This window comes from Parus major, chromosome 9 (genome assembly GCF_001522545.3).
Source record: "Parus major isolate Abel chromosome 9, Parus_major1.1, whole genome shotgun sequence".
In the NCBI taxonomy this organism is placed as follows: Eukaryota; Metazoa; Chordata; class Aves; order Passeriformes; family Paridae; genus Parus; species Parus major.
In genome coordinates, this window is record NC_031778.1 from 13,106,902 (window position 1) to 13,133,759 (window position 26,858).

Here is a 26,858-nt window from a genome sequence, read left to right on the forward strand (position 1 = left end):
GGCCAGGCCGCCCCCCGCGCTGCCCACGGGCCACCCCGGGCCGTCGGGGCCCCCTCGGCAGCCCGGGCGGCTTCTCCCGTGCCTCTTCCTCCGTCCTCTCAGCCCGGCCCCCAGTTCTGCCGGCGATCCCGGTTACCGAACACCGCGCGTTCCGCTGCCTGGGCACACGTCAGCGTGTTCTGCAGTGGCGGGGTCGGTGGGGAATGCTGGTGATCGTGTGCCAAAGAGAAACTTTCGCAGCCCAAGATGAGGACTCAGTGCGCCTCATCCTTTTTCAGTACATGAGTCAGTGCATTCTCCTGCTGCTGACAAAGGTTATAGAGCACTTTTCTATCAGCTGAGCTATGGAGACCGAGATCTCGGACTGCGAGCACCTCTGACAAGCACTGCGTCATCCCTAAGAGGAGGCCTGTTTATGCCTGTTCAGGGGTAAACAAGTGCTAGATGAATTAAACACTGACAGCCTTAACAGAATTGATACTTAAGGTGAAGAAAAACTGGGGTATCTACTGTATTGGCTCTGAAAGCTTGCATCAGTGCTCTGGCTTCAGTGTATCCCTGCAGGTGTTGTAGTTGGAAGAGACTTTTGGAGCCCTTAAAGAAGCTGAGATAGCATAGCCTCCAGCAGTGGGAGATGGTTAACTCTAAACTGTTCTAACATGAGTGCTGATAGTTGTCTGGCCACGCTGTCTGAGTGCTTCCTCTTGTGAGGTTGCTGAGTTGGAGTTTGTTAATGTGTTTTCTTTGCAGTATGCACTCACTGGCATTGTATGGTGTTTTTTTCACAAGGGCAATCAAGATTACGTTTCATTTAGCCTGTTCATGACTCTGACTTTTTTTTTTTGTTGTTGTTGTAGGTGTCTCAGCTGTTGTATGTATGAGATTTGTCCACACACTGGCTCTTCAGACAGGTTAGCAATATTTTTCAGCCATCAGTTCCATCATGTGTGAAAGAATTGGTACTTTTACCTTTTCTTAAAATTTTGAACAACTGTTATATCCTGTAGAATATTGATTTTCTTGATGTTGTGAGAAATAGCTTTTTTGGCATTACTTAAATTTACTCTAGGGTGTAGGTGTTGTCCTCATAATTTAATGTCCCTGCATCAGTGTCATGAGTGACAGCAGTGTATCTTTATTACGCATATACTGAGGAAATGTTTGTCTTGGTATTTGGCATGACACTGATGGCTACGTACTGCTGCTTTTGGTAGCTGCTTTTTCTTATTGGCTAATTACAAGTACAGTTTCACAAGTAAAGTTTAAAGAAAATATGCTGTGTAAACTTTGAACTGTACAAGTGACTTGGAAATTTATTGGTACTGATCTAACCCTCCTGACTTCTAAGAACCTTATCATTAAAATGACTTAGTGAGACAAAAATGTTCTCTGTTGTTGGTGTAGTCACCTGTGGGAAGGAACACTGGCTTCTGGCTACTTTGAGTATTCCAGTGTGATCACCTAGGTCAGCTATGAAAAACTGATGTGCTCCAAGGTTATTAGTTTTTAAAGTGCTTCAGAAAACGAGTAAGAGAGATCTTCTTGTTAACTTTGGTTTTGGCCGGGGCTGATTGTCCGTGATACAAGAAGATATAAGCAGTGAAAGAGGTCTGAGCAGTTCTGCAGGCTCCAGCAGAGCTGCTGGACAGCAGCTGCTGCCTTCCCAAATACCTCCCAGGAGCAGTGGGGCTGTTCCAAGCTCTGCTTGATGTCTTCCTGTAGTGCTGTCTAGACTTTGAGCTCATTTTACTTGCCCCCCTTAAGTATTTTGTTAATTGTCTTCTAGGATCAGGAATATGTTCCTGTATTTCTTTTTTATTTATTTCTAGTCTGTGGAGGACCTCATGGTATTGGTAGGCACTAATTCATCCCTAACCTGGAGAGAGAGGGGTGAAAGGTCCCAGCTGCCTGGTCAGGAAGCTCGCAATGCCTGCAAGGGAGCGTGGGGGCTGCATAGTAGGAAGGGAAGTTGCATCATGATGTCTGAGTGATTGAGAAACTTCGTGATTCAGTCCTGTTCTGCTACTGTGCCATGAGACAGGCATGGTTCATCAGACCATTTTGCTGTGTTCCTAGTAAATTAGTTTTAAAAGCAAACTAAATTTCTGTGTTGACATGGAACCCTCATTTTCTCATTTGCCTTGAGGAGGTACTGTCCTACTGTTTACTGTGTGGAGTATAAAACAGCCAACAAGACATTGATTTTCTGTGGGATGAAGACAAATTCCATTTTTTCTGTGAAAGTAAAATACCTTTGTGTAGTTAAAGCGAGGTCCAAGTGGAGTATCCAGGTTGGAGGAAATCAGTAGTAGAACAGGGAACTGACAGGGAAAGGTCAGGTTTTCATCAAGCATTTTGACCATTGCACCTTTGTTCCTTTTTCTGGAAACCTTCAGATAGTGTTTGCTTTATTTCTGTAAACAGCAGAAATCTGCAGCAAGGGATTACTTTGACTTAGCTTGTCTGAGTTCTGTTGTAGAAATTATTACTTGTGTTGTGATAAATGTCTCTGTTGAGTGCTGTGCTCAAGCATTTTTAACTGCAGACCAGGGAACATGGTTGTAACATCTTCCTTATTTAATGTCTGTGTGGTAGACAGACAGTGGGGATACCAGCATCATAAAGTCACCCCAGTACAGAGCCTGATGGTAGCTGGCATGGAGAGAAGATGTTTCATTCCTTTATTGCCTTGTGAAGAAAAGTCCTTTAGTTAAATCTGCTAAAATTCTTAAGTTTTGGAAATTAGGAAGAAAGGTTTCCTTAGATTTCATTTACTCAGTGCCCAAACCTTATCAATATAACATGAAAATAAGCAGTTCTGCCATTTGTGTTCAGGTTCATCTTTTGAAAGTCTGCAAAAAATGCCTTGGAGAAAAGAGCTTAAATATTTATTGAAATTCTGCAAAAAATGCCTCCGAGAAAAGAGCTTAAATATTTAAGTGCAGGGGTTTTTTTGGGCAGGAATTACTGGTCTCCACAGCATTGCATCTACTGTGTTCAAACCTGCTTTGAGTCTGGGATCATGTTGTGCAGATAAATAGGCTTTGTGGACTTTCAGTGGCAAAAAAGCTCCCAACACTCTGACTAGTGCTTGGATCTGGTTATGATTAGCATGAGAAAGTTCATACAAGACAAATCCTGGTTCAGAAATCCTAATTTCACAATAAAACATTGAAAAAAACTGTTTCAAATAACAGTAATGCTAAAATGTTTCCCTTTCACTGTTACACAATGAGCTAAAAATAGTTTTCATTCATAAAAAAACTGCTTCCTTTGTTAAATAATCTGCATAGCAGAGAACAAAAGTTCATTTTGTAGTAAACTGTAGTTGTATTGCAGCTCCAAGTCTGACACCTTTATTCCTGATTGAAATAAGACTGTAAACTTGAATTTTTGGTAGCTGAAAAGCAGGCTTAAATAAAAAAAGGATGGGTGAATGACAGTTTCTGTTCAAGAGTTATGGATGTGATCTGCACAAAAACCTGAAGTTCTGTGTTTGCTGCTCCTTTTCTAAAATGTGGAATTTCTTCACCATTCTCATGGAATGCTGTGCACAGGTTGGGATTGGGAAGGGTGTCTCCCTGACCATGGAATCTTGCTGATTGCTCTGAAGTGGTGAAGTGTCAATCACATTCATAATCCTGTCAAACTTACCAGAATTGTCTGCATTTGTATTCTTTCTGTATTTTCATTTTTTTCATTAGGTGTTTTTCATTTGAAATAATTTAGCCCTTTTTTATGGTTCTGCTTTATTAGAATGGTGACATTGCATTGTTCATCTTAAAACGCTCTTTGGGAGATGATGTAATGGTAGAACTGATAGAAAGTCCGTTTTGGTTAGATTGAGATTTTTTCATGTGGTATTTAAGACTAAAAGATCTTCCTTCAAAATCAAAATACCCAACTCTTTCTTTTTTTGATCTTTAGCAAAGTTATATGGCAGTGATATTTTAAGTTTAGAGAGTACATGTGGTAACAAAAATGGCAGCTCCTTCAGATTTTATTCTGGCTAGAAGATGTCAGAATGAAAGGTGATAAATGGCAGTGGCTGTGAAATCACAGCTGGTTCCTTTTAAGGATAGGAGAACAGTGTAATGAGAAGGCTTTTGAGAAACAGTAGTAAGAGTAGCTTAACTGACTTGGAATGCAAGAAGGAAATATATGTAGAGTGTGAAATTGAGTAACATTGTGGAGAACATATGTGAAAGACTAGTAGGGGCAGATACCACAAAGGCTACAGTGCAAATGGAATGGCAAGTATCAAGAGACATAAAAATCACCTGTAGAAGCATGTTAGTAGTAGTAGGAAGATTGGGAAATGCCTCACTTGATTTGGTGGCAGCACATGTCTACAGAAGGTGCATAACATCTGAAGGGCTTAGTGCCTATTTTGCTTGTCCTCTTTCTTGTAGTGGCATGCAGGTGCTTAATATTATGAATATTTGTGACAAGGTAGTATTTAACACTACAGTGTACTTCCACTAGATGTTTCTGTGTCTAATGGCCCTGACAGTTTCACTGTAAAATTCTCAAAAATATTATCTAGAACTACTCAGAAGTACTAGAAGATTGGCAAAGGATGAGTCTTCAGACAGTTACAAAGCAAAAGAGCCAAGAAAGATGAGTTACAGTCTGACAGTTCAGTTTTTCTCAGTTTTTTTCAGTCAGTTGAGATTAATAAGCAAACATTCTATTTTCAAGTGCTTGGAAGATACAGCAGCATGAACTGATTTGTGAGAAAAGTAATTGTGTCTGAAGTCTTGATACGTTTTTACTGCAGAGCAGAAGGCTCAGTGGCTATAGCAGAAGCAGTAGAGGTTTACTCTCCTGAATTAATTGATGGATTTTAAAAGGTTTTCCTCATTTTAATGGCCTCATGAGTAAATGGAGGCATGATCTGGGGGTAGATGATCCTATCTGGAGAACTATAATTAACAATTTGGTGCTAAAAATGAGAACTTATGTTGAAGTATTCTGTCCTGGGTATGGTTGCCTTTAATGAAGATATTAGTCAACTGGCTGATTAAATGTGCTTATTAAATTCTCAGGGACTGTGTGTTGGAGGACATGATGAGAGTTCAAAATAACCTGAAAAATAGCATGACATTCAATAGGGGAAAATGCAGAGTACTGCACTTAGGCAGGAATTGCCAGCTGTGGAAATGCAGGGTGAGGAATAACTGGTTAGCTACTAGAAAAAGGACCTGGGGGTGTACTGGATCACAAGTTGAACATGAGTCAGTGTCATGCTGTTTTGCAGAAAAGGCAAATATCTTACTGGGATGTTTAAACAGGGGTATTGTCTGAGAGACGTAAAGTTTAAATCCCTTGGCTTTATTTGCTGTTGATGTACAGTCTGTGCAGACAGCATCTGTTTTGGGTGCCAAGATTCAAAAAGAATTTGGACCACTTGGAAGGAGTTCAGAGTACAGAAATGCGAGTGATCAGAGTTCGAGGAAACAACTTCATAAATGTGGAAGAAAATCCAAGTTATTTTGGCAAGAGATGAGGAGTTTAGGGGGAATGTAAGAGATTTCAAGTATTTAAAAGATTTGTAAGAAGGAAACACTCTTTTCAGTGGCCATGATGGGCAGGTTGAAGTGGGATTAAGTTTCATCACAGAAAACACTAATTAAGTTTTTAACATTTCTCCCAGTTAAAGTAGTACTTTAAGAAGTCTTTACTTGTGGCTGTGAAGAACAAGTTTGTGTGTTTAGAATGGTATATGGTTTAGGTTGGAGAATAAATTAAACTCACTATTTATGTCTCTTTCATCTCACTTTATAAAATTCTAGTTTTAGTTGATGTCAAGTTTGAGCCAGAGAGGGAGAAATATACAGGATTCTTTTTGTCAATCTCTTGGTTGTATCATGGGAATTTAGATCTTGTACAAGTTTGAATGGTTAGAACTCTGGTGCTTGTATTGGTTTGGGAACACATGGTGTTCTGGATTACTTTCTTCTCTTGGATGGTGCCTCCTGCAAATGGAGTGAGTTTTCTTGTGCTGTCAGGATGTTCTAAACTGCTGTGGTGGAGGTACTACATGTTAGCAATATCTGTGTGAGTTAAGCCTAGCAGAGCACTGCTGAATTTCCATTCATTTTAGTAGTCTTAGTAGCTTTCAAATTACTGCTTTAGATTCAGGTGATAATCCAATGTTTCTCATCCATAGTTACAAAGGTCCACCTTTGGCTTTGAGGATCTCTTTGCAGTTCCCATGCTGTGGTATATTCCCCACTACAGGGAGCCTATGTGAGGGTGGACCCATTGCAAAAGAGAAAGTCCAACTGCAAGTAAAGCCATGGTATTTTATATATCATTATTTTTATGCACTGTTAAAATCACTTTTGATTGTCTGCCGTAGACTGCATGGCAAAACAAAGGATCCAGCTAATCTTTCTGTTTCAGCAATTGATTTGTAATGTAACTGCAATGTGTGAAAACACTTCAGTTAAACCTATGCATTTTGCTACCATATCATGTCTCCACATCACTGAAGAAAAGTACAGTTACCCTTATGAACTTTGCCCTTAAGATCTGCTATGGTGTTTTACATCAACAATAGCAAGAGCTTATTTTCTGGAGGCTACATTTAATACAGCAGTAGATAGCAGGAGCTGAAAGGTCAATGACAGGGACCAATGGTTGTCCTCCAATGCGGAGATTGTACAGTTAAGTTGCATTACCTGCCTGACTTTACCTTTGCCCTGTAATACTATTTATTGAACTGTCTAAGTTTAGGGTACAGGTTCATTTCCTGAAAAGTCCTATTACTATTGGCTAGAGATTTTTTTCTCTGAGAGAGGGATAATTTTTCTTATCTCTTTCTCAAATAGGGGGTTCTATTTTTATCTTAGAGGCATGCAGGGTTCTTAACATATCTACTGTTGTCACTAAGTTGTGAAGGCTTGATCCAAGGCCCAGTGAATTCAAAGGATTGTTCCACTGGCTTGAATGGTCTTTGGCTGAGGGTGCTACTGTCTGAAAGTGGTGCTTCTGCCACTACAGCAGCACTCCAGATCTGACAAGCCTGCAAAAAGTTCTTTTCAGACCAACTGGTCATTCAAATGGAAACATAAAAGGGCTGTCAAATGTGCAGTCTTGCAAAGTGCATTCTTTAGATTAACCCTATCTTCAGTTGGTCCATTTGGTGAAAACCTCAAGTAGTGCTTTGAGAGAGGGTTCTGACATTACTTTCCTGCATCATAGCCATGCTTTATTGCTAGAGGCAGCCTACTGAGCCTTAATACTGGCAATATTGAAGACTGGTGGTAAGGAGTAATGCTGTTGAATCCAGTTCAGACAGCCAGGCTTTAAATGCAACAGTGTATGGGTAAAACAGAGCTTCTGCTGTGTTACAGTTGTACTGCTGTGATGGCTTTCTACCGCTTGGGTGAGATCAACCTGTGGTGAAGAGCATGTGTCTGGAACAGAGACACATGTAATATGTCTGAGTGAACTGAAGCACTTGGAAAATGATTGTTGGGCAGTCTAAGTTGGTTGAAAGTCTCCTTGTACTCCTAACTTCTTAATTTTCCTTCATTCATCTACAAATTTTAATTTTTGTTAGCGATATAATTTGCATTTCTTATGAGCTTGTCTTCTCCAGCAGAAGTAACTTTAACAAAAATGTAGGAACATACAAATTTCACCACAGAAATTATATGCCTTTTGTAGGGCAACAAAATGTAGCACGATAAAAAATAACTTATGGTCTTGTCAGCCTGACAGAGTCCTTATTCAGTGGTGTGCAAATGGAGTTGTCCTCATAGCACTCTTCCTTCTGCCACCCTTTCCATTATCCAGCAAAATCTCTTCCCCAGAGTGAGACAGGTTTTTTCAGTAGGGAGATTGTTGCCATAATTGCATTCTGAGCATGTATTATAGAGAATTTTTATGCCTTTAGCTGGTACTGGTTTGCTGGTAGCATTTGTAACCCCAGTTCTTAGCCCATGGTCATTTCAGTAGTGACTTTCTGGTGTGTTAAATAGCAGCTGTCTCTTCTGGGTGTGCTGTTCTACATAAGTCCATTGCTGGAACAGGTCATAGAAGTCTTTGGCTCTGGTTTCAGAGAAAAGTATTTTGAATTAGTCTAGTCTGCACCTTGCATTTGGACCAAATGTATAGTTTCCTGCTTGCTGACATCCTCTGCTGGTAAAAAAGTCTGTGAAGAAATAGTATCTTAAATGCCAGAATTGTCTGTGTAGCTGAAGTCTGATAACACTTGTATGTAACAGATGGGTGTGGTAGCAGAACTCATGCAGCCTTATAGTCAAGGCAGTAGTGCTGGTTGATGAGGTACTGTCAACAGAAGAATGTATTGGGTTGAGAATATTTTGGTGTGCACTCTTAGAAAATATTTTTTGTTGGCCTAGCTTGATGGAAGTAGATGGACCTTTAGTAAAGCTCACTTTTTTGAGACTGTAATTTTTGTTAGTGCAGACATTGAGCTATACCCAGACATCTGAGTTTGCTAAGTTTGTGGAGCAGTATTTTATGGTGAATCATCTGTGTGGTGTTTTGCTCTAGCCTCCCATCTTACCTTTGCTGGATTCATGAAGAGTGTGTTTTATATCTGTCTCTCTCTACCAGAGAACACCCTCATTCTTTGGATACTAATTTTGATTTTAGATAGGTTAGAGGTTTTTATTTTGAAAGTGTGGTAGTATATACAGCTGTGAAAAAGAGCTTGGTACGTATAACATCAGCCTGAAAGATAGTAAAAACATAGTAACCGGATTCCTTCCTTAATATCCCACAGAAAGAAGGTAATGTTCAGAGCTTCAGTCTTTTTCAAAACGTTTTTGATTATTTTGCTCATATTCAGATTAAGTAATGTTTTGGCAATTTCCTTTTCTGAATGCTGTAGCCAAGGAGAAACCGAAGTGCAAGTTCATAAAGCTAATAGATTGAGGGTCAAAATAAGGGCAAAATGAATCCTTCTCTGTGAATTCAGGAGTTCTTTGCAGGACAAAGCTTATTTTAAGCTTGTTGACAAGCTTAAAATGTGCCACAAAATAATTTTAGAAATCCACTTAGTAATAAATAATATGATAGGGTATTTGGCTCATGAAAATCTTAAACTGTAAGTCCCTGGGACTGGAGATTTTACACTGGGGAGTATCATTACATGACTCGCTCTGTGCTGTCTCCTTGACTGCAGGGCAAATGCACGTTTGATCTGACCTTTCTGGCCCATTGTTTTGTTGTTCCATTAGCCTTTAGTCCTGCTTGGTGTTCTTCAGTGACACTGATGCAAAGGGTATGGATTTAAAGCTACTTGGGCATCTAACGTAAGTGAAATTGTGGCAGTTCTCAGTGATGCTTTAGGGAGCTGACCTCTGTTTTCACCTAACATTTATGAAAAGGCAAGGCTGAAGGGGGAAAGCTGGGTCAAGCACCTGGATTAGAGCTATCTGGGAAGAGGCTACTTCTGAATATTTGGGTAGACAGTGGTGGTATTTCAGTTAGTGAGGTCAGTGCATGAGGAAAAAGCACTCCTTGATACACTTCACGTACTTGAAACATTTCAGTCTTGCTTTTAAGGAAACTTTCTTCCTCTCAGCAGAGATGATGGATACAATTACACCTGTTAATACTGTTACAAAATTTTTTATAGGCTGGTAATGAAAAAAGTTCTAAAGAAGATATTTTAATCAGAGATAAAAATGTTGCTCTGGATGAGGTATGTTAAGGCAGAATATCTCCTCAGGTAAGCATGCAGGATAAAAGTTAACTATAAATGGACTGATAAGCAAAAGCTATTGCTTATGGGAGATCAGGCTTATGGGGACTCAAGACCTTTTCTGATGGTCATTAGGACTGAGAAGATTGCAGCAGTTGAAGGGATATCCCTTGTCAGATTTTTGCAGTCTGTTTCCATTATACAGGAGATGTCCCCCACTGCTGATGCTGTGGAAGTCAATCCAAGGGGCACAGGAGCACTGAACAGTGTCATTTAAATAGAGTGATTTAAAGCAATAATGAAATGTGTTGTAGAAGGATGTGAGGAGTTAATTTAATTTCATGGATTATAGAAGTCCTTCTTTGAAATACAACTGTTTACTAAATCTCTGAAGCTCTTCTGGGTTTGTAGGACTGTTCTGAATGACTGGGACATAGTAGCTAGATGGATGTGGGCCAAGGTTTACATTACAGACATGGAGTTAAACGTTACAGTCCTATACATCTGCTCTCTTCTTGTCTTTGTCAAACTTCTTTTCATGGAAACAGAGAGTGCAACTTTTCCCCCTTGATTTTTTCATCTTGCCTCATATGGTAGTTCTGAGGGTAAATTAATCATTTTCAGGAGCTAAGCTGTCAGGTCATATAAATTCCTGTGCATAAAAAATTGTCCTGTACAGCAGTTCAATCTTGGAATGGAACCTGTTTGAAGATTTTTCTGTTGATTATTTCAGTTACTGTGATTTGAGATCAAAACCTATAAATTGTCATATGTGACATCTTAAATTGAATTTAATTATTTTTTACAGTCTTTTAACATTAATATTTAGTGTTGCTCTATGATATTTATAGTTTTAACTGTTTCTGTTATGCACGGTATTTCTATTGATTGACAAGTTGTTTGCACACAAGAGCTTTCTCCTTGAAGTGTTTCTGATCTAAGTTTAGTGAACATGCCACACACTTCAGACTTTGTGTCAATTTATTATGACTATTTTAAAAAATCATGTTTTCAATAAACAGTAGAAACACCTGGCTTAATGTATAGATTTTCTTACAGAATACATTTTTAGAAATTAGTGGAGAAATTTTAGGAATTTGGTGGTCTGTCTGTTATTCTGGAGTATACTATCGTGTTCTGTTCTTTTAGTAGTTACATAGTTGAACTTTAGAATATCTAAGTTTTCACTTTGACTTCAGGAAACTGAAGAAATACTGCTGCTTTGTCTGAGAATGCTTGGCTGAAAGTAGTGGAAGGTACTAAGTCATAATTAGGATGGGAAAGGAAGATGTGAAAGCCAGTTTCTTGCTTACAATGAGTGTGACTGCTGTAGTCATAGCTGTATGCCTCAACATGTGCTTCTGTGGAAACAAAAGTTAAATGTCTAAACTTTAGAGGAAAATTTATCTCTTGTGGTAAATCTAATTGTGCTTGATGATCTCCTTGCAGATGAAGAAAAATTTGCTTCAAATGTTCTTATGTTAACTTCAAAAATATTTTCCAAGAATTTAAGAGGAAGAGGAAAAAAAAGTCATTGCCTCTTTTTATTGAGCATCCATACTACAAAAGCAAATATATCCCAGGAAGCAGATACTCTACATTGCACAATAAGGCGGCAGCCACACAGGAAAGGCTGGGCTCTTGGCACAGCCCCTAAGGGGAAATGCTTCCTTGAAAGGACCCATTGTTGCTGGGTCTGGGTCTTCAGACTCCCAGTTCTGCACTAGAGTGGCTTTGGGTCTCATGGTGCTCGGATGAGGCATCTTTGCCATCCCCATTATTTAACCATAATAGTCGTGGTTATTTAATCACATAGAAGGGCTGAGTAAAGTTCAGGCTTCATGTGAGTAAGGAGTGTTTCTTTGGAAACTGCCTCAATGCTCAGCTACTGAGAATTCACACTGGGTGTAATGGCACCATGCCTTACCCAAGGTATTTGGAGCAGTTGAACTTTCTCTTCCAAAACCAAACAAAACATAGTCTGTGAATTCTAACCCAAATGCCTGGTATACTCTTCCAAGAGACAAAAGAACTAATAAGCGTTCAAAATAAATGTATGCTTTGTTGGATTCCCTGACTGTGGGGCAGGTGTTCTTTACCTCATGGCTGTTAGGTAAGAGATCCAGAAATCTGAAAGGAAATGGGTAAAGACTGTTTCTTTGAGCCTGAGTGTGGGAACAAGCTTTGGGTGATTGTGATTTTTGGTGCTTGGTTTTACAGTTTAAAATTTTCGTAAATGTGAATAGCTTCTGCTTGAAGTAAGATAAATGAGATGCTAGGAAGAAGGTTAGGTGGTAAAATGTTTGGCTAATTGTCCTTGAGATGACCAACAGCTTTCCTAAATTCTCTTCCAACATATCTTCAACTTCGTTGCTGCTATAATAATAACCAATTTCTAAGTGGTCTGATATAATGAACTGAAGACCAGTTAGAAAGTAAGTTTTGAGCATAGTATTGGCTATAGTACTTAGTTATCATGGTGAATTGACATACTGAGTTTATTGTTAGATGTAGAATTATCTTTCCTTAATGTAGCCTGTACTCTACTATAAACATTGCAATTGCTATTACAGCCTGCAGAAAGTATACTTTACAAAGAATACACTCTACAAATGTAAATACAATTTTGGTTTGGTGATTGTTGGATACAATGGTCTTCCTTAAGCCTAAACACAGAAACAAAAGCTTGTATTATAACAGAAAGCCTAAGATGGGAAGTGATAAAATAGGTATTGAGTGGAGGGCTTTGTTAAAATTTAGCTCGTGTACTTGTAAAATTTCCATGTATTCATTAAACTATTATGTCATTCTTATTGTTAGAGCTTGGTTAGTTGACTAAAGTGTTAAGCTTTGTTTGTAGTACAAATTATAACCTTAGCTCCTTTCTAAATGCAGTTGAAGGATTTTTCATCTTCTATAGTTATTTAAGTTTGTATGTCTTACCTGAGCATCTGTTGTACATCAGGTGGATAACTTAGTATTTAAGGGTTCCGCTGCAGCTTACTGGGGGGTTGTAAACTGCATCAGCTCCCATTTTTGTATGGTGCATTTCTTAGGGTGAGGCTGCTTCTCAAGTAGAGTATCTCTTGTGTTTGTAAACCATGTGCTTGTAAAAATAGAGATATGTTTAAATAATACTGAAAGCTTTACAAGTGCATTACATGTGTAAGCTCATGGTAATGTATATTGGAGTAAAAGTCATAACCTTTTGGTTTTTATGGTCACAAAAGTGTGATAGCCCCGGGCCTTTGGCTAAGTCATGTATCACCTGTAAAGGGATCTGTTTGAGTTTCAGGGTGGTCTTTGAGTGACAGGGGTTTTATGTTTTGGGGGCAGGCAAAGAGGCTCTCATGGTCAGGCTTGCCACGGGGTGTGAGCCATCTCTGGCATGGTGCTGCAGCTCAGACATGTGGATCCTTCCCAGTCCAGGGTGTAGCAAACTCCATCTGACACACCCCAAGGCTATGGAACCTACACCAGTGAAGCAGAATCTGAGAAACAAAAATGTCAAGTGCAGGCATACCTGTGTACGGAAGTTCCTTGGAGACTGAGAATCCAATAAGAACAACTTAGAAACTCTTTCCTTAAGGAGGTACAGAGACTAATGATGAATCAAATAGTCTGTTTGGTGACAAGATGTCATAAGGTGCACTTTAACAGGACTTTCTTATAGCTGTTTAAATATATTTCAAGATTTTAATTGCAAGTGTATTAAAATGGTCCTTTTTTCATCCTCAGTGGCTGCAGATTGTGCCCATCTGTTTCAAAAACTGCCAGTGGAGAAATTCTAGGAAATAATACATTATTTTTATAGATGCTAAAATAGGATTTCTTAGGTAAAAGAGAAGGATTGGAAAGTAAATACAGCACTTACGTCCATGACACTGTGGGTAAAAATTCTGATTCCATCCAAGCTGGAAATGTTGTGTCCAAATTTGCTTTTTTGGTGATTGATTTTTAGCATGTGCAGCATATTATGAAATACGTATTGAGAAGAATATGCTTGTAAGTTTTATAATCTTATTTTTCCTCTGATCCTTGTGTCAAGGAAAATATTTATTCCTTTGTGTCAAGGAAAATGAGCTGCCATCCTCTTCTGCTATCGCCTAGGCTGAATTTTCATCTTTCCTAAGAAGCTGGATGTATTTTCAGATGGAATATTTTCATAGACGATGCATTCATTCCTCTTCCTGGCCTGTTACAGCTCTTCCAGTTTAAGTATTTCTTCTGTTTTAAATTCATTACTGCTGGCATGGCAGAGATTGAGCCTTAGCTGGTGTTTTGTGTATGTGTAGCAATTCTTTTACCTCCATTTTATGCCCATTGCAGAAATGCTAAAAACATTTACTATGATGTTTGAAAAAATGGACTGTTTGGTAACTGATCTGTGTGTGGGGGGATTTCATGGTACTGTAACAAGAATAAGCCCTAGTGGTAAACATTGCCTTTTTAAGGTCTGTTCTCTTGTAGGGTTGATTTCTTCCTGGGGTTAATTGTTGAAAGTATGGCCCTGAAGTGCAGAAAATTTGAATTTCTGAGTGACTAAATGAAGTTTGGCTTTCAAGTTGCAAAAACCTCTGTTTTTTTCCTGTGTTTTGGCAGCTAGTTGGGATACAGTTGAAGATGATGACTTTCAAAGTCAGAAATATGAAAGGCCTTTCATGACATTGACCTATTTAGAAAATTAATTTTTAACAATAGAGGTGTAAGGTGGCTCTTAGTGGAGGATGTATTTGTAAGTAAGTTCTTAAAGAGGAGTTTTAGTCCTTCAGTAGCCTGTTTGTACCCAGGAGAACCAGGCAAGTCACTTGCTAGGACAATAGCTCAGATGTCAGGAACAGGAGTCGTGTTTGATTGTTTTCTAGACAGGTCAGTCAGGATTTTTTTGTTCTTAATTTTCTTCCTGTATTAGTTTACTTTGTTTGATTTATTTATTGTGAGTGATTACATAGGGTGCTGAGGAAGATTTACTTGTATTAATCTTTGCACAGAAGTGAATATGAAGTTTGGCCTCTCTCATGTGTCTCTTGCTTTTTTTTTGTCTGCCTTGCTACATCTCTTGGTTTGCCTTTTGTGCTCTTACCAAAGCAGAGCTGGTTGAGCCATGTCTTGTACAGAAAAGTACCTTGTTTCTGTGATGTTCAGGTAGTGACAAAGTTCACTTTCTTAGTTTTGTAGTACTCGATCTCTAAAGGGCATCTGATCTGGTGTGTGTGATTGCTTTATTATGCTCTCGAAATGCTGAGAGTGAGAAATGTGTGCATTTCTGACCTGCTGCCTTTACCTCCTCAAAATGAATGTTGTTGTCTTCACTCAAAACCACTGTAAATACAAGGAAGGGTTTGGTCAGAAGCATAGATGCTTTTAGCTGGGCAGATAGTATCAGGGCTTGTGCATAGCCCTGCAAGTGTCTGCAGGCTCCTGGGGAGGCATTTGTTGTTTGAATAGAAGGAGCTGGACCGGGCGGCTGATGCCTGGAAGCGCAGCCCCGCGCCAGCCCGGCCACAGTCTTGCAATTGTTTGGCCACACTGGAGGGAAGAGGAAAAAAAAAAAGCATTCCAAGCAGTGCCAAATTTTCTTTGATATGTTAATCTTTTGATAACAGTTTGAAAAGCCCTTGGAGACTTTTTTTAGATTTTAGACAAAATAGTTCATTTGTCAGGACTTCCCTTGTAGATAGGGTCTGCGTTATTAAGAACTGCCTCGCTAACTCATGGTAACAAAAGCAAGTGCAGAGGACAGCTGCTGGACTGCTTGTTGGTAAGAGAAACTTGGTTATCACAGGACTTTTTACAAAAATCTGAAAAGAATAAAGTAGGGAGTGTTTAAGATACAATGTGTAAGTTTATTCTCATGTTTTAAACACAGATGGTAAGAGCATAAGCAAAAGTAATAACTTGATGATTTTTTATGTGTATCCATACATGGATTTTGTTAAAGACTTCAGCTTTAAAAATTACATTTTAATCTGAGAAATCTGGCGTTTAAGTTACCCAGTAGTTGCAAGAGATATCAAAATTTTGTTCTTTTGGAGTTGTAATTTGTTCAGACTCCAAAATTTTTTAATAGAAGTTATGAAACTTTCACTTATATTGAAAAACTGGAAGAATAAACAGATGGCAGCAGTGCGTGTATTATTTAGTTTTTAAGGACTGTGGAATTGGGACAAATTTTGGGGGTAACAGAGGGAAGATTGTCTTTGCTTCCCACCCCAAAAATCAAACTCAAAGGGTAAAATTTATACATAATTTACTAATTTTACCAGCTGTTAGAAAACTGACTTGAGGTAAGCCAGTAGTCCTTCGAAGGTGTGTCTTGCAGAACTCTTCAGGTGTACTGATGCAGAATTGCTCTGGTGCTTTTAGAACAATTTCCTTAATAAGTATGCCTTGACTTCAGGTGCGCCTTTTATACTGTTGCTACAAATGTTTGTTACTTACAAATATTTTGATACAATTGCTCAGTATCCTGGTGGTTTAATCAGAATAGATGAACGTATAGGTAGTGGTGTAGTAATTCAGAAAAAGTGCATCGTTTTCTTCATTGTAAGGGATGCATATAGTTTTAAGCTCTGTACACTGCTGTAATTTCTTCAGTGATTCAATTTATGATTTTTTTTAGCTCCAAAATAGTATCAACTTAAATCTGAAGCTGCAGGTGCTGTCCTGCTTACTGCTGCACACTCTTCAGGACAGTAACAAATTGGAAATGCTGTTCAACTTAATTTTGATATACTATGTTTTGCAAAATTGCAGATTTAAGCTTGTGGCTGTTTAAGCTTGTGACTCAAATGTATGCTTTTAGAAGTACTTAGAGTTCAGACACCGTTCAGATGATGGCTAGACAATTTGTTACTTTTATATCTACATTGTTACAAAATGTTGCAAGTGATTTCATTCTCATAATCTCAGCGGCAAACAGCATTTTTTTACAGACCTTTTTGATATTTCTTACTACTCTGACTCTAGAATATGCTCAGCTGTACAATAGCATATATAGCTAAGTAAAGTAATAAGTAAAAATTGTATGAATGATAATAACTTCCACAGTTTCCATTGGTTATAAGTCTTCTTCTTTAAAAAGTTTCTATTTTCAATTTTTTAAAATGGGGAGAGGATTTCTCTGGCTATTCATTCCAGGGCCAGAGAGAGGCTGAGTGGCAGACTGTAATGTGTGCCAGAGGCACATCATATTTGATATTCCCATGTTCATGTTGCTTATTGCAAGTGGATTTCCACCTCACTTGGAGTACTAGTAAAATGTCATACTCTCTCATGGTCTGAAAACTCCAAGGTTTATATTTAAATCTTTAATAAATGTTTCAATAGTGGAATGTTTAATTGATTCCCCATCATATTCTAGAAGGAAGGAAGTAAAATTCAAATGCAGATTGCTAAAGTCTCTTCTGAATTGGTAGGGCTTTTTCAGTCTGACCCAGCAGCCTGAGGTCTCCCAAGGAGGTAGCCCTGGGGAGCTCATGTGGTGGTGTTCAACCCCAGCTTTCAGCAGGGAAGTGGGAGAAAACCAAACATTTTAACCATTTGAACTTTTGATGTCATGCTTGGGCTGATAGTGTGCCAGAAGGGATATGATAGGAGGAAGAGTGCAGTTCTTTGTTTTGGAATAGGAATCCAATTTTCATGACCCATCAACAAAGAAAATATCTCTGTGATGCTTTTTTCATTTAGAAATTTGAATTGGAGTTTAATATGGAAAATGACCAGCAGTATGTGCTATGCTGAGAATGTGTGTTAGTTGAAGGTTGTTCAGTAAATGAGTCTGTATAAAATAATGTAGATGGAGCTAATGATGTGAGTCAGAAATAGCCTCCTAATTCTCCTCATGTATTCCCTGTCTGATTCTACCCAGCTGTTCAAAGAGCTGACTGAATCACAGGAATTATTGCTAGTGCTGAGATTTCCTTTCATACTTCTGCAGACCCACAACTTGATGTTCCTTCCCAGCAGTGGAACAGCCCTAAATGAAGGCAATTGCACTTCTCTCTCATATTGCCATGATGTCCCATAAGGTCCCTGTGCTGACATATTGGCCATATGGAAATCTTAGTTGAGATTCATTGATCTGGAACCTATTTGCATTTATTTTTCTGCCTGGTGCTTTCCTGTATCAAGTTCCTGCTTGATATGTCCATCAAGGTTGGAGAGCTGCTTGCAGGCACCCTTTTTGATATTACTGTACATTATAGTGGGGAAATGTGTGTTTAAGAGCAGACTAATTATAGTATGATTAACCTAATAATTCTTTCCTGGAGCTGTGAACTCTATTAGTAAAGTACAATTCTGTAAATACACAGAACTTTTTCTACTTGCATGACTTCTTGATTGAAAATGCAATTTGTATGATGTACATAAAGTTATTTGATGTGATTAATTCAAAGATAGTCCTCAGGAGCTTTCTTAGCAGTCCTGTGTAGATTTAGGACAGATTTTAACTGGTTTTATGTATTATTTATATCTTTCCCAGGATAGAAGGCTCCTTAGTTAAGAAAAGTGGCAATTTAAACAAAAATGTGGTTTGGAGCTTTGACTTGTGTGGCTTAATTTCCAAATAAATCTGCAGTAAAATGTTAGTATAAGAATAGAAAATTTTCATCTTAACAAGGCAAGGGAGGTGTGAGCTGATGTTCCAATCAAAGGAGGCAGTTTTTGCCAAGTTAGCTTCCATTCCATTGTTCCACTCAGAACAAAATGCCAACTGTATAAAGCACTCAATTTGTGAAGCAGTCAGCTTCTTCTCACCTGAAACTCAGCTCTGTGCTGTGATGTAGTTCTCTTGTTTGAGTGTGTGTTTCTTCTACTAGGACCTTATTCAGCAGTGGGAATAGATTTCTGAGGAGATCCAGTTTTGGATAGCAAAAGAAATCTTTCCTATTGGGTTCCTGCTTCATTTATTGGGTTAAGTGGGAGGGAGATGGTAGGTTGCAGAAAACACATGCGGATGTGATGCTGTTGATAAGCTGCAGGAGATGGGAGGAGGGACCCTTTGAAGCTGGCATTGCTGGTGAATAAAAGTGCATGGATCCAGGGGCTGGCTTTGAGAGGATCTGACTTGGAGTCTGGCAATTGGGTTTGTGAAAATGCTGGGGAGTTAAGACAGAGAAGTTGGTAGTGATTGTACTTATTGTGCTGCCTAATACTAATAACTGCCTGAAAAAGGACAATTAGGGTAGCTGCTTGTGCTGTGACTTAATACTTGAGGACTGGTTATAAGCTGTGGCAGTAAGTGCTGTCTTCTGAGAGATTTATGTATGTGCAGTAAATAAAATTGAAGGCTGTGCCATGTCAGTGCAGGGAATTGTAGTTAATCTATGTCTTGGCAGGTGAGCAGTGGCTATTTAGTGATTTTAATTGTGTTAGTTGTTTGTTCCTTTGCATTAATTATAAATTGTATACAATTAACATGTACAGGGATGCCCAAATGAAGGTTAGATGCAGTTTTAATTTCAAAAATGTGGCTTTTTGACATGGTATTTCTGATCTTACTTGTGTGTGTGATGAGGAAAATTCTGATAAGTCTCACAGTATGTTGCAGCCTTTGTTTGTAGTTCTCCCTTGTAGGAGTAGGGATCTGTGGGCACTACATTCATCTCATAGTGCCATATTTTTTCCATGCCTTTTATTCATGAAAATTGTGATCATAATCTGTCCTCAAAGCACCTCTCAAGATTAGCAACTGTGAGAGATTTTGATGCAAAATGAATAATAGAGTAATGGCAAAGAAGGGATAAGACTGACCAAAAAGCATGTCTTGATTTAGACATAATAAACTGGGGACTAAACATTTTTAAGCATGTATTTATACTTCTGCTCAGATGAGAAGTTTAGATCTCAAGGGTACTGTGCCTTTCCTCTTGAAGGATAGCCTGACTTCTGAAAGCATCTGATTGGAGCTGTTACATATAGAGTGATAAAAATGTGTAATATTTTAAGCTTTTAAGCTTTTTTTTTTTTTTCAGGATTAATTTACATTTCCATCATGAAACTTGCAGAATGTACCAAAAACTGCTTGCTGTATTTAGAATGTAGCCAGGTTAAATTGGTGCAAGCTTCTTCCTCCTCTTTTAAATTCTGATGTTTCAGTAGTATTTCATTTGTATTTATCTGATGTTCAATCATAAGGCTTTATAGACCTCTTTGGAGAATTACTTCTAGAGACTAGTGACCATACAAATTCAAGAAAAATACTAGTATTTTATCAGTACTGTGTTTTATGTGTACACTTAGCGAAAGTGACATGAAATGACCTAAAACTTAGGTGTAAAATCAATAACATTGCTTCAATTTTTAATTCTTGTCTTGTTGAAGGTCTTCCATATCTCAAGTTGAGAAGTTTCATATCATACTAAACATGGAGAAAGAAGAAAAGAAATATGTCAATAAAGCAGAGGAAGATGAGATGGTAATGGATGTTGTTGATCTATTTTTGTACAATGAAAAAAAACGTATTTTCAGGTTTTCCTGTTTAAAGGGGTCATATTACAATGGGAAATGGATTTTCTCAGTTTAAATTAATTTAGCAATTTTATAAGATTATCCTTGACAGTATCTTTTAGTATTTAAGAAATTAGTCTTGGGATAGGAAAGGTTTTTGTTAAGGTCAGTAGTCCAATAGGTAACACATTTAGGTGCTTAACATTTCTACTTTTACACATGAAAATGGAAACAAAGTGGGTTATTTTTTGGTGTTTTTATTATTACTATTATTTTGTTCTTTTGTTAGTTGAGGTTTCTTCCCTCCAAATCCTTGAGATTTTTGTCATATTTTAAAACAGGTTAATGCTTCATAATGTGATTCAAAGTAGTAAGTTGTGACAGGAAAGTACGAGCAGCTAAGCTTTCAATTTCTAGCCCACTTGGGGTTCATAGGGATTTTTCTAGCCCATTTGGTATATATTGGGATTTTGTTTCAAAAAAATGATAGGTTTCTGTGAATTGTTCTGTCCTTGTGCACACTGCTAGGAAAAGTAGTTTTTCTCTAGACAGATCTAATACAGAAAGTAAACAAATGCATCTTAGAACAGGAGATGCTTATGGCCTGATCATTAAAATTATATTTTTTTTAGGAAATTTTATTTTGTTCTAAAAAGAGGCATTAACTTTTCTCACTGTCTTTCACTCTCCTATTTTTGTTGCTGAAGAGTGCTTTGGGGGTAAGAGAATGGGCTTTGTTTCTGCTTTTTGTCATCAGAGAAGGTGGTAAAACAAACTTTTGAAAAGCCTTTCATTAGGAAAGGGGTTTAAATAATTTCTAACACTGTTTAATGAAAAGTAAAAAAACATCCAAGAAGTTCATGTCAATATGAACAATGGGTCGGAGTCAATGGGAAACTTCATTGCCCTTTTACAGCAGGAAATATAATCTAATGATGTAATGTGAAACTCAGGAATGTAACACAGTGTCCACTAAAACACTAAATTATTTTCTGTTCCTGGCTGTCATCAAGTTAAGTTGGTGCTTGCACACTGAATACTTGAGGCATTTTTCATGGGAGAAGGATTTTTCAAGCTGGTGCAAGTTAGAGAACCTTTGAGTGTGGCTTGGAGTTTGCAAAATAGCATTTCTTGTTAGATGGCAGGCAAAATAAGCCAAATGCTCAACTAAAAAGGGATATTTGATGTATTTAGGGGCTTTTTTAGAATGTATGAAATTCAGCTTGCAGTAGTAATTCAAAACTGTGAATGCTAGCTAATCACATGCTATGTCATAAAATCAGCATTTCACAAAACCACACACTTTTGCTCTTAAATGTTCAGCTGGCTTGTGCTGTGTCATGATCAGAAGTGTTCACTGAGAGTTAAGGCAGGTTGTGTTGCAACCTCAGTCCTTAGGGAGCAGTGCAGAGAGGAGACAGTCTTGCAATGAAATGTTTTACACAGTGTGAATGATCTACCTCTGTCAGGCTTTTATTGAAGTTTATACTTCTGACTAAGCAAAGCAGTGTGCCTTTTTTACTTGCACTCACTCCATCATATATTGAGTGTTTCAAATCTTTCCTTCCCCTAAAAAAGAAAAAAGAGGAAATGGCTTTGAAATTTTGTTTGCTTTAAATACTGTACATTATGAAAACTTAATATTGGTATCCCAAGCCACAGTAATTAAGAGAGTCATCATTACTTATTTCTGCTTGCATTCAGGAGATCTATGGCTATGATCTGTGTCGCTGGAAGTTGGTGCTAGTTACCGTGGGAGTGATCTGTTCTGGTGGCTTTCTTCTCCTCCTCCTCTACTGGATGCCCCAGTGGCGTGTGAAAGCAACGTGCAAAAGGACTGCGCTTAAGGACTGTGAGGTGGTTCTGCTGAGAACAACTGTAAGTGTGCAGGGGCATGTGCTTCTCCCTGTTTGCAATTGTTGTGTTTGCTGCAGTACACCAGTCCTTACCTTGCAGACACGATTGTGTTTTACAGCAGGTGCTCCTGGGGACTCTGTGTAGCTCTGCTGCCTCTGTGGGAATACTGACACATGTTTGCAGTGGGAATAGAGAATAGTCTATCTTTCAGTTCTAAAATCAAATACGTGAATGCTGTTGTCATCAACAGTTACAGAACAAATACCTTGTTCATATAAGCTGAAACATGGTTTCCCCTCCCTTGTTCAGCAAAGATACATTTGTTGAAGAAAGGTGTAACTGCTGACCCAAGTGCAAAAATATGCTTTTAGAATTGTGGAAAGAAAATTATTCTTAAAGGTAGCTGATATTAACTTGGAGATATGTTCTTTAATTCTGTATGGGCTCTGCTAATCTATGATCTGTGATTTTGCTACAGCTGTTGTAGTAAAATGTTTAAATTCTCTTTCAGCTAACTCATTTTTCCCCCTCTTTTTAAGGATGAATTCAAGATATGGTTTTGTGCAAAGGTTCGTGTTATGCCTTCCTTGGGAGCCAGCCCTTTACAGAATCCTAACCCTATCGTGCACAAGGTTTCAAATGGCCATGCTGTTCATTTCTCTGAATCTGCTGCAGAGGAGAATAAAAACGATTCAAAAAAATACTTGCCTGTAAGTAAACTGGCAGTTTTATGCTGGCTAATTATCAAGTTCTGTTGAGAATAAACACACACAGTACAGTACATCTCCTCAATAACCTGTTATTGGAAATTGTGGAAAGCTTGAAAGATTATGTTAAAAGTATTAATTTTTCAGTGTAGCCTTTCTAAATTCACTTTCTGTCACCTCTCAGAATAAAACCAGTTCAACATCTATTCTTTGTTGCCCTTACAGATTCGTTATTTCACGCATCACAGTGTGAAGTATTTTTGGAATGATTCAGCTCAAAGTTTTGATGTTGTACGGTAAGAATACTTTTTTCTTATGCGTTGTGCTTCCAACTGCAATTAAAAAAAATAACATGCCTAAGAACATGATGAAAATTGGTGTTATTTTCTGACCAGGTGTTATAGCTCATTGAGTCTTTGTTTGAACTGTAGTGAGGGCAGGGAGATTTTTCAGGAGTAAGTGATTAAAAATTTGTATGCATTTTTTGTGTTAAGCCTCCCATGAAATACAGTTGTGCAGGTAGTGACACTCATCATTTTCCATTGCAGGCTCCTGTTTTCGTGCCTGTAGTGCTCCTAATTTAAACCATTCAAAGGGAATAGTTCCCACAGATGGGATTAAGAAACTGTACTTGTATGTTAAGATCAGGTATTGGAAAAAAATTGTATGACTCTACGTGTTTGGAAAAAATGTTCCTTAGCATTAAAGCAGTGACTTGAAACTTGGCATTTGTGGCTATTTGACTGTGCCTTTTGATGTTCTTGTGATAACTCAGCCAATTTATAAGCCCTGGAAAAATCTCAGATATGCCTGTGAAGTTATGTGAGCATTTATTCAATCACATTCTTGCTGATAAGCCAAACTTCCATTTGTTTGATGTATTAGCCATGACTGAGCCTGGCCACTTGTTTAGTCAGGTACAGTAGCTGAGCTGGAGGTGATTATTTAGCTATTGAATAATAAAGAGGAGAAAGAGCTGAATCTGAGACATTCTGGATACTGTTAGACCACTAAGTCACTTCTCCACAAGGTTAGATAAAAATGCCAATTTGTTACAACTTTTCTCTGAAGTGTATGGTCATGTAGTGAAGTACTGGATATCATGTGCAAAATAATATCTGAGCTTGTGAATGATAAATATTCTGAAAAGTAGTCTTGAAAAATTTGTCCTTCTCCAAGATGCATTTTCTTTTTCTTCTCTTCAGTTTATATGTATAAACCAAAAATTGATATTATCTAATAACATAGTAGAGAATCAAGTTAATAGTTATAAAGAGACAGTCTGTGAGACAGCTCTTTATAGTAAAACCCTTAAAGCATGCTTGTAGCTGTGATCTAAGCACAACACTGCATCATGAAGAGCATTCACTTCAGGCAGCCGGTTATATGAGTACTCAGAGACAGAACAGTTGGATCACATAATGAAAGGCTTAGCACAACACAGAAGGAGGCAAATTAAGATTTCTTGGGCAACTAATTTAGTTATGAGAGCTTGAGTTTCATATCATTGTTCTTTTTATATTACCATAATATTAAGATCACTGTTTTAAACACAGGAAATGCAAGTCTAATTGTTCTTGGACTAAGTCAGACTTGGTCACATAGCCAGAGAGGATGCAACTCTGACCTTGGATGTCTGTTTTGTTTTAGCTACTATCAACTGAATTTCTGAGTGGGTTAATGAGTGCTTCATATAATAAACTCTGCACACAGGGATTTTTTATTTTTTTTAATGCCCTGGGAATTCAGTCTGTTGCGATAGTGTAAAAAGCAGAGAATGTTGTGCTATAAGCTTTGTCTTTGCATGGACATTGCACATATAGGTATGCATGTTTGCATATAGAGCACTTAAATTTAGGGACCCTCCTTAAATCCTTAAATGTTACATTTCTTTTCCTACAGGAAAAGAAAAATTATTCATTATAGAGCAGGAGGAAAGACACAGCTATTTACAGAGTATTTTGTATTTTTAAATCTAAAATAGTATTTTTTAAATCCTTGAACTTAAAAATGTTTAGAAAAACCTTGTAAACTTAGGGTCAAGTTAACACACAATTTTCATCTTGTGTTCTTGTCCAGGCAGTTGGTGGGAACCTGATCCTAGGCTTTACAGTAGTGAGAATATTTAGAGCTTTCCCTGTGTTCTAGAGAATGGAAGTAATTGTTACTAAATATGCACAGTAAAGAGTCGGATTTTTTTCTTTTTTTTTCCACTGGGACAACTCTGAATCCTTTTTGATAGATAGCTTAATAGATAGCCAATATTAAAAACATTTGGGTGGAATAATGCTGGATTTGTCATGGCATCTGTGAAAGCCTTTTGGAAGGTGATGATATATGCCCACGAGAAAATGCCTGGATATTGGGCAGCATACATCTGATTTACTGAGTTTGATAGCTAACACAGTCCCATGGCTGTAAACATCATGATGTTTTAGGTGTTTCTGTATATCTGCAGATTTCCTGAAGCACAGCATTGGTTTTCACAGCAGGTGGGTAAGCCCTGTGAAAATGAGTCTTCTGGTGATAAGACAGAACTGAAAATGTAGAATGTATTTTTCCTAGTCATGGAAAACATTGTGATTGTAAGATGCTGCCAAATAGCTGTGGTATAGATTTATTTAATAAATGGACTAATAATTATTTCTAAAATACTTCCATTATTACTTAGAGTCAAAAGAAGATAATTTGAAGAAATGTTAATCCACATTGATTTCATATAAAACTTGCTCACTTTTTAGAGGCCTTTGAATTCTAGTTATGCTAGTATTCTACTTAATTTTTTAAGTGTCTCCATTTTCATTGAAATAGGTATGACTATCCTACAGAGTAAGATATATCAACAAGAAGATTGCTTTTAATGTGTTGTTGGTAACTGCAGTTGTGACAAAACCAGCTAAGAACACAATAGTCCATAGATTTTGTTGTTTTGTAAAATCGTGTATACCTCTTGGCAAAGACCTAGCTCTTTTGAGTCACTGAAGACTTAATTTTAAGTATTAGAGTTCTTAAATAACTCATTGACTTTTCCTTTATTTAGAGGTCTAGATGAATCTACCTTCTGCTCTGCAATTCATAATGAACACAGCACAGGACTGACAAAGGGAATGCATGATTACAGGTAATATTGCAGTAGTATTTGAGGGAAGAATTGTTTTTTTCATTACCTGTGCACAGAGTGTTAAAACTGCTGGAAGACAACTGAATGAGCAGTGTCTGAATTTTTTGAAAATTAGACCTTCATCCAGGTTAAAATATCTGCTTGCTTATCAATCCATTTTCTGGCATTTTGTGTCTTTTTCTGAAATTAAAGCCTTTTCCCTCAGATCATTATAAGGGCTTTTTCATGTCACTGTCATTTAGCCAGCTCTGATCCCATCAGAGCTTGGTCTCTTGCTCCCTCTCATGATTTGCCTTTCTTTGTTCTATGAATAAAGCTAAGATACAGGACCTTGAAAACTGTTGGTACTGCAGGGTAAGAGTTAATACTTATTTAAGCTTAAGTTAATGAGAATTACATACTGGCTTTCAGAATGACTTATTTAATAACATTGGACCCATACACAGTTTACAGTGAAATCTTATAATGAATGAATGAAAAAAATAAGGTACAGCTCAAATTGAAGTGTAAAATAATTATCTTTGTATTGGAACATCTCACTAGGTAAATTATCTGAAAAGCACTTTTTGAAACTAAGATAAATAAGAAGAGAGTTAAAGATTTAGGGATATGTGATATCAGATTAGTGGAATTACTTTGACATCAATAAGATTTCTAATAAAAATCTTTACCTTTTTTGTATTTTTCTTTTTTAATGCAGAAAAGCATTCTATGGAGTAAATGAAATTGCTGTGAAAGTGCCTTCCATTTTTAAGCTTCTGGTTAAGGAGGTAAAATCTTTTCTTCAACAAGTTAAAGAAAAAAGATATATCATTGAAAATTGTTTCAAGTGCAGTGACTGTTGTTCCAAACCTCCCCTAGAGCCCAACATTGTAAAACAAAATTATATGGACAATTTTTTTGAGCTCTCCCGCTCTTCTTAGAGCTAAAGATCAAAGAGGCCTCAGCTATGAGCTCTTCATAGTTCACAGCCTGGTGTCTTAGTAAGGACATTAGAAAACATGTCAGAATTCTTTGAAAGTGTCAGCATCTTATT

General features: G+C 37.7%; 1 protein-coding gene across 2 annotated transcripts in view; it reads left to right on the forward strand.

The window, feature by feature from the left end:
* The first annotated feature begins 810 nt into the window (after nucleotides 1-810).
* ATP13A3 (ATPase 13A3) overlaps nucleotides 811-26,858 on the forward strand; it is a 54,813-nt gene continuing 28,765 nt past the window's right edge. For both annotated transcript variants that reach the window (XM_015637813.2, XM_015637814.2), the window contains exons 1-7: nucleotides 811-911; nucleotides 20,012-20,105; nucleotides 21,842-22,015; nucleotides 22,534-22,704; nucleotides 22,927-22,997; nucleotides 25,742-25,822; nucleotides 26,523-26,592. In XM_015637813.2, coding sequence (XP_015493299.1) covers nucleotides 823-911; nucleotides 20,012-20,105; nucleotides 21,842-22,015; nucleotides 22,534-22,704; nucleotides 22,927-22,997; nucleotides 25,742-25,822; nucleotides 26,523-26,592 — 750 coding nt within the window. In that variant the 5' untranslated portion in view covers nucleotides 811-822. The remainder of the gene's footprint in view (nucleotides 912-20,011; nucleotides 20,106-21,841; nucleotides 22,016-22,533; nucleotides 22,705-22,926; nucleotides 22,998-25,741; nucleotides 25,823-26,522; nucleotides 26,593-26,858) is intronic.